Source organism: Andrographis paniculata, unplaced genomic scaffold (genome assembly GCF_009805555.1).
Source record: "Andrographis paniculata isolate CXL003 unplaced genomic scaffold, ASM980555v1 Contig10END, whole genome shotgun sequence".
NCBI classification, from domain to species: Eukaryota; Viridiplantae; Streptophyta; class Magnoliopsida; order Lamiales; family Acanthaceae; genus Andrographis; species Andrographis paniculata.
The window spans coordinates 1,660,531-1,671,391 of NW_026137380.1; the positions used below are offsets into that span (position 1 = coordinate 1,660,531).

Genomic DNA, 10,861 nt, shown 5'->3' on the forward strand with positions numbered 1-10,861 from the left:
AAGCCCAGAGATATGCCCACGAGCGCGCTAGCCATCGAACTTCAGGGTAACTCATGTGTTAGTGTCAAACAACTTCAGGGTAATGACAAAATTTCTACATCTTTGATGCAAATTCAGAAGAAAATCAGAAATAACATTGAGAAACAACAACTTTTAACACTATCAAGAAGGGGATTAGAATTGTTTTTACCCTGGTTCGATGCCAAAGAGCAAAACAATCCAATGACAAAAAGATGCTCCTCCAAAGAATGATATAGAGAGAAGAACAAGAACTCTAGTCTCCTGCTTTTCAAGAAACTTGTTAAAATCAGTTAGGAATTTAGAGGAACATTTTGAGAAGCAAATTTTATTGATTGCAGACCTCCGGTTGTATCTGAGTGAGAAAGCAATGAAGACCTATAAAAGCAAACAATCCAACTGCAGAATATGTGCCCCCAATAACCTCATTATGCCTAAAGAAGTATCCCAGGGACAACCCTGTGAATACAAAACTCTGTAACATGTATACCTGAGTCATCAAGAAAGACCATATCAGTCGTGAAATTAATCATCATCCAATACTCATTATATGTACATACCAGCACTAAATTAATTTGAAGCTCTCTTCCATGGTTCAGGTATACTAATGACAGTTAGATGAAGCAGTTTAAGAGTAATTTTGCAAAGAGTCATAATTTCCATATAAATATTTTCTGAAATGTCATTCCAGACCGAATAAAACCATCAAAAAAAGAAGTTAGGGTTGGAATTCTTTCCGTAAATCTAGAGTGAAGTCATTTCGTGTGGTTTCAGGTCAAATGCTTCACACCAAAAGGAACACACACACGCATATATATGTAAAGATTTGACGGTAGCAATGAGCAGTGCAAAACGCTCATCACCTTTACTCGCATAGTACAGTACGATCACGTTCTTCATAATCTCAGGTTTCTTCCCCCTCCTTATCTATAAAGATACATCCGCTATCACATTTGATTTATTCGAATCGCGTCGTATCATTTTCACAGGCCTCCACTTCTTTAAACAGTTCATATTTGATGACATGTTTCTATACATTGAATCCGAAAGAAAAACCAAAATCAATAAGAAAAATGCATTTAAACCATAATCAATAAAAAAAACTGCATTACCATCTGAAGATCCTGAAGGACCGGGATTGGGAGATTGCCGAAGCTTCTAAACGTTTGCACTCCCCACCGCTGGTGGAAGTACAGACTTGCCGCATGAATATAGCTGTGTGAGACGACGGACCGCATTCTAAATCAGTTCCGATGGCAGAGAAAATCAGCACAGACTATCTTGTGTGTGAAGAAGTTTGTTGAACGTGAAGCAGTAGAACTGCACCTGAGATTACTCTTGAATTTATTTGCAGGAGGTTTGGGTGTAATATTAGAGATTTGTAGGGGTAGAATCAGAAATTAGAAAGCTGCATTTTGCGCGGGAGTGGGACCGTTCCATCTGGGCCAACCACCTATTGCCACGTGGACTCGTATTCTGCTTTACCGTGGCCGGTAACGTTTCTTACTGTATTGCAGAGAGTTTCAACTAAAGTCGTTGATACTCAAATCCGCGAGTTTAGCTATTGCTTTACTCTTGAAAGTTCGAACTTTATTTGGTTATTTATAATAGTACGAAGGTGAAATTGAAATAGGTTTTTGAAAAAATTTCAATAAAACTTAGTCTTTTTTATTTGAAAATTTTTAATCTAATCATTTGTTTAATTTAATTGATTAAAATTAATTATATATAATGGGGTAAACAAATTCAGGAAGCAAATAAGATTATCACATTAGGCATCAAACTTGGACGTCTTCAACTTCATCTGTCATGCATAGTTTACCTAGGGTGTGTTTGTTTGGGAGATTGAATTTAATTTTTACTATTTATTTTATTTTTTTTCTCCAAAAATATCAAATCAAACACCTATTTTTTTATATTATACTAAAAATTCATTTTACATTCAAAACATCGACAAATATTTATATCACAGCATACAACTATTTAAATTCAAAGTTTTTTTACTATTTAGATACCAACTCAAAATCCAAACCCCAAACAAACACACCCTAAGTAAAATTAGTTTGAGTTGGTATTTGAATAGTAAAAAATTTAGTGTATGTTTGTTTATTTTACATTCAAAACATCGACAAATATTTATATCACATCATACAACTATTTAAATTCAAAGTTTTTGCTATTCAAAATACCAACTCAAAATCCAAACCCCAAACAAACACATCCTAAGTAAAATTAGTTTGAGTTGGTATTTGAATAGTAAAAAATTAAGTGTGTGTTTGTTTGGAATTTGGATTTTGAGTTGGTATTTGAATAGTAAAAAATTTGAATTTAAATAATTGTACGATGTGATATAAATATTTGTCGATGTTTTGAATGTAAAATTGATTTTTAGTATAATATAAAAAATAAATATTTGATTTTGATATTTAAAAAAAGAAATTGAATGAATAATAAAATCTTATAAAATCCTCAAAACAAACACATCCTTAGCGTGACTTGTTTTACCTAAAAATTTACATTTACAAGTCTCGTGAATAATGATTTGATGATTTGAGATGGACTCTTAATCGTAAAATTACGAATTCAAACTTCGTTCTGTAGAATTTTTATTTGTCAAATATAATTTGTTTAATATAACTTACTTTATCAACTAGTTAATTTAGTAAAGGCTCACTCCCCCGAATGATAGTGGAAATAATAATATTAATAATGAATACTACCAAAACTTCCAGTATAATCCGAGCCTCTATCATAGTTATGATCCCATCCCCTCGAAAATAATTACAATCGTTTATATATATATTTTTTTATGTGTCGATTAAATCTACTTTATTATTTAAAAAGAAATTTCAATAATTAGTAGTATTATATTTTATTTAATACTTATTATAAAAAAATACCATTAATTTTATTATATTATATATTATATATATATTTTTATATAGTTACTAACTAAAATTTTAAAATATTCACATTATCATTTTATATTTTATTCTTTTAATAAAATATATATATATATTTTTATTTGCCGACTTTAAATACTTTATGAGCTAACTGAGCTAATTTTTGTTGAGTGAGGGAACAGTTAAATTCATAGCATATTCAAAACTTCTCTGCCGTTGCAAAATTCTCAACCCTATCCGAGGGAGTGACTGCAGTTTCATTCTTTCTAGAATAATCTCAAAACCCTAAACCCTAAAATCGAGCTACCAAATTCTGTTAAGCGCGCACATAGCTAAAGCAATGACATCGCCGTGCATTGATGCTTGCAGAACCTTCAGCACTAGTCTATTTCAGAAATCCCCCTACCAGCGGCACTGCTCTGGAAATCACGCGGATCATCGACCCAATTTCTCGGCAGCTAACCTCACGTGTCGCTCTTATCCTTTTATTTCCTGCAGTTTCAGCGGCAGGAATAATCCCCATGTGAACAGCCGTGAAAGCTCAATCGAGAATTGTGACGCTACCGGTGGAAGCGGGAGAGGAAGAGCTCAAGCTAAGGGGAAAGACAATGTGTGGAGTATTGACAACGAGAGATCGAAAGTTGAGGGGAAGGAGAGAACGAGGACGCGGAGAAAAAGGGGAGGTAAGCGTGTGAGGAGTGCGAACAGGAAAGGTGAACGAGTTCTGGTGTCTGGTACCATGTTGATGGAGGTTGAAACTGTTTTACAGACGCAGGTATTATCAGCTGCCTGTGAGCACATTCAATTTGCCTAATTTTCTTCAGTTTTGGATTCTCTCATTTGCTTGTGTTCTAACTGAGATGATATCCATTACATCTCTATAATATAAAACTAGCTAATGTATTTCATAAGTGATAAGCTCCTGCACAAGGTATCTTGAAAGCTAGTGTGATGTATGGAAAAATTCAGGCAAAAATGGTGAGGTTGTAGGTAATCCCGGGATTAGATATCAAGTTTCATTTGGTGTTTCTTTCTTTGGTTTTTCAAATTCCTCTGTTCTGACTTCACCTTGTTTATTCTGGAATTTCTTATTTCAATGAGAAAATTTAAAATTTTACAATCCACACATGCCATAGGAGCACAAATTGATAACATTTTGATCCAACTTTAAATTTTAATGTGCGATAGTTTGAATATTTGCATAAATTCCAAACTCTCACTTTTCTCAGTGGAGCTGGTTTAATATTACAGTCATTTTTTACTCTCATTTGTAACAGGAACCAGTTATTCGGCCGGCATGGCATACGTTTGCAAGTAGCATCAGCGGGATATGGAAGGGAGTGGGAGCAGTGTATTCTCCTGTAACTGCGGAAATGGAGCCAATTGAGATGGGGAGTGCGAATGAAACCTTATTTGACTGCTATACATTGTCTCACATTCAGGCCAAGCCATCTACTTCTGGAATTCAGCATTCTGAAATAAAGAGAAAAATAAACTGGGTTACGCTTAATCCTTATGGGGAAGCTAAAAATAATGGAATTGGTTTTGGAAACAAGAAATACGGTGCATCTTCCACAGCAAAGGAGACGTCTGACAGAGGAAGACAGATGGATCATTCATTGCCAACAATAGAATCTTTTGACTTTGGAAAAAGTGATATTATGGAAGAAGATGACATGGGTATGGAACCCGGTCTTGTTTTCTTTGAGGTACAAACCACTCAACTTGTTTTCATATTGACATAAATTCTCTATTTGTCATATCAGTATAACATAACTTAATACATGATCACTTGACAAACACAAATGAGGTATGCGCTGAAATCAAGATTTCTTCCATGTCCTAGGAAGCATATAATTACATCATATTAAATGTTTGCAGTGACGTCAATGTATGATTTTTCCTTTCTCCCTTTGTCATTACTTCGCATAGGTTTGGATTTCCTCTAATCACTTTTGGAAATGAATTTGCAGGATGGATCTTATTCCAGAGGCCCAGTTAATATTCCAATTGGTGAATTTGATGAGTCTAAATATTACCTTTCCCCAACTTTCAAGTTTGAACAAGTATGATTCTCTATGCTCTCGAGTGTATTTTGTTACTTATACTTTATGTGGCTTATCTTCTCAACCTCATGTATGTTATGATGGCAAGTTTTACCAAGAGTCGTTTTCTGTCTGGCAATTGGTTGACATTTGTCACTCAATAGCATTTGTAATAATATACCACTGAAAAATGTTAATTTCTAACCAGATTTCACTTTCAGATGAAAACATGAATAAATTCATCTTCATCAATGGTATGCCTGCCAAATTTTTTGCCATCCAAGATACTGATTCGTACAACTCTTTTTGTTTTATATATTATATTAACATGTTAGAATCTGCTATTTTGGCGCCAATTCCCTCACTAAATGTATTGGATACACATATAGGATAGTTTTAGGTATCAATAATTTTTTGTTGTGAACCAAGGTCACCTCCATGCAATTCTCCCCAGCCTCGAGCCATTTTTCTTTTAATGGAATGCCAAAAGTGCATTTATCATAAATCTTATTGTACTGAATAAAACCAGCATTATATCCGAATGCTATTAAACTTTATTTAGGTTGTTAATCATCCTTTTTTTTTTCCTTCCCTCATTTCAAAACTAGGAATTATAATTTATTCATTTGCATTACTTTATTCTTGTTTATTTTCTAGTGTCTGGTTAAAGGTTGCCACAAAAGATTGCGAGTTGTGCATACCATTGAATTCACCAATGGCGGTTCAGATATTCAGATACTAAGGGTTGCTGTTTACGAAGAAGAATGGGTTAGTCCAGCCAATATCCCCGACACCAGGTATCAGATCAAAGAATTTATATTTTTTATTTTTGAATTTTGGATGGATTTGTTGTCCCATAAGTTTGTTTAAGAACAGTGTATACAATTTTTTCTTTTTGTTAAAAAATCCAAGGGTTTGTTTGGTTTTGATTTCAAATCAAAATCACAGCATGATTCTCAATAAAAATACATTATGTATTCTCACAAAACATTATATCAAAATACTATTTAAATTAAAATTCAAATCTTGTCGCTAAAGTATAACTTCATTACACTTAAAAGATGATAATTGCTGTGACAGTGAAATGGAACTGGATTTGAAGCCATTTTCTCAAAGGAAGAGGGTCCAACCATCTGACCTAAGCGGATCATGGAAGGTGTTTGAGGTAAGCGCCACACCAATTTACGACGAAGGCACAGCATCAATGGAGGAGGAGGAAGTCAGCAGCACACCATACGTGTACCTCTGCACGGAAAATCTTAAGAACAGAAGCTTGCCCGATAATCTTGTTTACTTCGGGGAGGAAGAGATGCTGGACATGCAAGATGTAACAATCTTGTGGTTACCGGGGGGTGTGACTACTTATGTTGACGTGGGGGAGGACGGGATCCTTTGTATTGGTGTGGGATGGTATTCGGATGAAGGAATCAACCTTGTAATGGAAAGGGATTATGGATTAGATGGAAAGCTTAAGGAGGTTCGATGGAAATCCGAGATGAAGAGAAGATGGACCAACCCTCCTCCTATGTAAATGTAAGTTGTTACTAACACTTTTTTTTTTTGTGGTAGATAAATTTTCATCCACTGCATGCATGACTAGTTGGAAGTATAGTTATAGTAGAACATTATTACATCATTTTTAAGTCGAGAAATATACCTATGTTGGCATGGTTGTTGTAGAGGGTATAATTGTTCCAGCCATTTTAGGCTTTTTTATTTTATAGGTTGTAAATTGCAATTTGAAATGGTGACACTAAGAGTAGCTTTTAAGCTGCATGGGGAGGGTGTCTACTTTGGTTTGTGTTTGCATCGTGATTTAATGTCATGCTATGCAAATAAAAAAAGTCTAATTTTTTTTGAAGAACTCATGAGTACAGTAATTAAACGGAAAAAAATAAAATAAAATTCTGAAACAAAATGGAGCTTTTCTTTTTAATTGTTATTTTTCTTTAATGAATAAAATATATTATATATATATTGCATTAACATGCATATTATATTTTTTAAATAATATTTATAAAAAAATCATTCTAAATAAAAATAGCAAAAATATATAAATACAATTAATAACTACTATAATATAAAATATATTTATATATGTGAGATAAATAATAATTTTTAAATAACAATTAAAAAATAAAGAAAATTAAAAGTAGAAAAACTTTTTTGAAAAGGTGAGTTATATAATTATAAGCTAATTTAGTAAAAAGAATATATATCATACATATGTTTTTTTTATCATAAAAAATAAACACAAAAATAAATACCCAAATACTCAATGAAAGATTGTTTATTTACCGTTGATTTGTATTTTTAAGTAAAGTCATTATTAATACCACGCTTTGAATGAAAATGCGATTGATAGAAACACTTTGAGGAAAATTAAAAACAAAAACATGACAATGACATTCTAAGTGCCATTTTCCACCTCAAAAAATTCACAATCAAAACAAACACTTTGATCTCATCAAAGTAAAATTGAGCTCATGAAACTTCATTTTTTCATAGCCACACCCACCCCACTCCCCCCACAATAATAAAAAAAAAGTAACAGAAACAGGAAAACGTGTTTTTTTTTGTCCACATTCAATAAAAACAAAACTGAGTTTTTTCACATATCCGAGTCATGAAATAATTATGGTTCAGACCAAAGCAAAGAACATAAAAACACAATTTTTCAGGGGAAGGAAAGCTGAAGATGATGATGCTACATGGGAATGGGAATGGGAATGGCAATGGCAAAGGGAACCACAGATGTACATTTTAAAACCATAAACTTAAAAACTTCTTCGACACAGAAAAGACTCCATTATTCCACTTACCTCCTTGCCCTGTCATCTTCTCATTTCCCACCGAGGGTCGGGAACTGCCCGGGATCCTCAATTGCAGGTGCTCTTGCACTGTTGTACGTATCGCTGCCTCCACTGTAGCCTCCTCTAGAACCACGGCCACGTCCACGACCACGCCCTCCAGAATAGTACCTCTCACCCTCAGCCGGCTTCAAGAACTCGTTGATGCTCAGAGACTAGACCCGGGAAAAACAATAATATTCAGAAAAAAAGTTATCCGATTCAGGTTATTATCAAGTAGTCTTTTCAAACTTGATGCTGAGGCTGTTTTAAAATAATGTACCTTTTTGGCTCTCTCTTCTTTCTCGGATAGCTCTTTCTTTTTGTCCTTCTCGGAACCCTGCAAAGAGGGGACGGGGGAAACCCTTGAGATGTAAGAATGTATGATTTTGCTAGTTAAATAACTGTTCTTCAAGATTTGGTAGTGTGAAAAATGGACTCACCAATTTGATGAATATATCATCGTTGGATTTCTTGTTGGAAAGTGGCTGCATAGCTGCAAACTCTGATGGATCGACCTTTCTTTCCTCAGATTTCAGAGCCAGCAGAGGCTTTCGTTTCTCCTCCTGAAGCTTCTCATACTCTTCCAGTGTCATCTCCTGCATTCAAATATCAAGCCGATGATTAAAAAAATACACATTTATCTAGAGGTGAAATAAAGTGAGAGAATTGCTAGTAACGATAAAGGGGAAAAATACAATTTTACACATTCTTCACCTTATCCTCAGGTTCCTTCTCTTCAGCTTCATTTGTGGGAGCTTCCTTGTCTCCATCTGCCGGAGTCTCCTCATCTCCAGCGGGCTTTTCCACATTAATAGGTTTCTCACCTTCAATAGGAACTTCCTCTGATGCTCTAGTTAAAAAAATAAATAAAAATTGTAATCAGTGAAGGAAACATAAGCAAAAGATGAATTAATGCAAGATTGAATCAGTGAAGTTTAAGGTACTAAGGCACAGATAACTACTCACTCTACAATTGCATCGTCCTGAGTTCCCCAGTTTCCTTTGCCAGCTCCTTCCCGTTTGAATTCATTCCTGTATGTCCACAAGTTATTATTAAACAAACATATATCTAATTTTTAAAACTGCAAAAATGATAGTATGATACTGAGAAGCAAAAAAAAATATCATCCATACCCACGTCCAGTTCCACTGCGGCGATCAAATGGTCTGCGAGGGCGGTCTTGATCTCCTTCTCCATCTTCTTCATTGTTAAAACCACCTCGGCGACCTCCACCACCACCACCACCACCACCACGGAAAGAACCACGAGGTCCTCCATAGCCACCACGCCTTTCATAAGGCCTTCTCCCATCAACTTCATCAGGTGCACCTTGACCAGAGGTTATTTCCCTGCTCCCATAGGAATTCTCATTATTGGCCGAGTCTCTGAAGGATCCACCACCAGTACCCCGTCCACCACGGCCATAACCCCGTCCACCTCGGCCGCCTCTAGAAAATTCAGATTTGGCCTCTCGAACTATATTGATGAACAATAGAAAGGATAACAAATATAAGAAATATGCAAACAGGCAGATAAGATAACAAATTGAAATTTGAAGTATAGTGATAATGCTGTTTAATTAATTAGTAGGAAGAACAAGAACTAAATCGGGCAGAAGCTACACAATGCAGAGATAATATAGTAATTTTTCAGCATTTGGAAATAGCCATACACAGAACATGTTTGAGATTTGCCTTGGGTGCATCCACAAATTTTGGATTCTCCTAGTTATGATAAATGAAATATTCATTTGCCAGTAATTGTTCACATGATTGTTTACAAAAGAAACTTAATAGAACATCACAATTCAACTGAATGGCTACCCTGCATCCAATAAATATTTATTTATTTCTAAGAAGAAATCTTGGCCATCGCCAAACATTACACTTGATTGGCCAATATTATCAGAAAAAGGGGCAATGAGCAAAATCCCAAATTTCTAGTTTTAAACATGAAACATAAAATCGATTTCTTGAGAACTTGCATTTAAGTTTTATTTGAACGTCAGATTAGTAAAGATGCAAAAAGACAAGATAATGTTCATTCTTTTGCACTACAGTTGTAGTTGGTGCACAATATAGGAAACTACTACTTTAAAAATCTATTTACATAAGGTGTGTTATTGTATTTTTCAACACCATGCAAGCACTGCAATTTCTGGTAAAACTTCAAACGAATCATAACATCTTCGAAGAAAAATATTCAAAATCAAAACATCCATTAGTTTCCCTCTATTACAAAATTAAAAATAGTTCCATTCACGAATGCAAAAATTCCTGTTTTGGGAGAATAGTTCAATCCAATTCCTATCAATAATTAAATTTTTTCATTAAAAAAAAAGAACCGATAAAAGAAAGATTCTAAATTGATTTCACGGCAGGAATCCACAAACGCTGGCAAATATCAAAAACACCGAACAAATCTATTAAAAACTGACCAGCCTGAGATGGGGGGAGGGGCTTGGAAGGGAGCTTAGGCTGCGCAGCCGCCTTCGGCTGAGTCGCCGCCTGTTTTCCGGCTGCGGCAGGCTTACCCGACGCAGCCTGCGTTTTCTTCGATTCAACCACCTTCTGTTGCTGTGCCGCAATCAAAAGCGACGGATCCTCCGCATCGTCGTCCCCCAGCAAATCAAATGGGTTGAGCGTCGCCATTTCTCCCCCCGCAGCAACGCAAACAAATCCCCAACTCCAAATTACACAACAAAAAGATTAACTTACCGTTTTATTCATGGTTAACTTAAATCGAATAAACAGATCTGAAAGAAAACCAGCACAGGATTGTCTGGATAATCGAGAGGAAATTAGGGTTTGGCGAAACCCTAGCCGCAATGCTCAGTAGAGAGAGAGAAAGAAAGTGAGTGAGGTTTATCTGCAAGCTCGTGTATACAAAACAGAGAGATCTTTTTCAATATTATATTTATTTATATAATATCTATATTGCCTTAAATTACATTTATGCCCCTACTATCCAATTGCCAGCCTCTCTTTAATGGGCTTGTGCTTTATTATATGGCCCAGTAAATTTGGGCCTGAGCCTAATATT

The 10,861-nt window shown here is 35.1% G+C and overlaps 2 protein-coding genes across 3 annotated transcripts; one reads left to right on the top strand and one right to left on the bottom strand.

The window, feature by feature from the left end:
- Positions 1-3,099: 3,099 nt before the first annotated feature.
- On the top strand, positions 3,100-6,742 carry LOC127261525 (uncharacterized). The gene is made up of 5 exons (XM_051289857.1): positions 3,100-3,696; positions 4,199-4,630; positions 4,895-4,987; positions 5,624-5,763; positions 6,047-6,742. Exons 1-5 carry the CDS (start codon positions 3,262-3,264, stop codon positions 6,495-6,497), a joined length of 1,551 nt encoding a protein of 516 aa, XP_051145814.1. The 5' UTR covers positions 3,100-3,261; the 3' UTR covers positions 6,498-6,742.
- Positions 6,277-10,711, bottom strand: LOC127261627 (RGG repeats nuclear RNA binding protein A-like). 2 transcript variants are annotated; one of them, XM_051290000.1, is made up of 8 exons: positions 10,257-10,711; positions 8,953-9,295; positions 8,785-8,850; positions 8,533-8,668; positions 8,259-8,414; positions 8,099-8,155; positions 7,789-7,991; positions 6,277-6,398 (listed from the first exon to the last, which is right to left on the bottom strand). In XM_051290000.1, the coding sequence occupies exons 1-7, from the start codon at positions 10,468-10,470 to the stop codon at positions 7,809-7,811; spliced, it is 1,155 nt and encodes a 384-aa protein (XP_051145957.1). In that variant the 5' UTR covers positions 10,471-10,711; the 3' UTR covers positions 6,277-6,398; positions 7,789-7,808. The 2 variants fall into 2 exon arrangements, with proteins under 2 accessions (XP_051145957.1, XP_051145902.1); XM_051289945.1 differs by lacking the exon at positions 6,277-6,398 and having other exon boundaries at positions 7,522-7,991.
- Between the last annotated feature and the right edge of the window lie 150 nt (positions 10,712-10,861).

Bases quoted from the DNA above. Each gene is read 5' to 3' on its own strand.
- LOC127261525 (XM_051289857.1), top strand. From the start codon at position 3,262: ATGACATCGCCGTGCATTGATGCTTGCAGAACCTTCAGCACTAGTCTA. The intron at 4,631-4,894 runs GTACAAACCACT...ATGAATTTGCAG, and splicing joins CCGGTCTTGTTTTCTTTGAG to GATGGATCTTATTCCAGAGG. The intron at 4,988-5,623 runs GTATGATTCTCT...TTTATTTTCTAG, and splicing joins CAACTTTCAAGTTTGAACAA to TGTCTGGTTAAAGGTTGCCA.
- LOC127261627 (XM_051290000.1), bottom strand. From the start codon at position 10,470: ATGGCGACGCTCAACCCATTTGATTTGCTGGGGGACGACGATGCGGAG. The intron at 8,851-8,952 runs GTATGGATGATA...GTGGACATACAG, and splicing joins CGCAGTGGAACTGGACGTGG to GAATGAATTCAAACGGGAAG. The intron at 8,669-8,784 runs GTGAGTAGTTAT...TTTTTTAACTAG, and splicing joins CAGGACGATGCAATTGTAGA to AGCATCAGAGGAAGTTCCTA.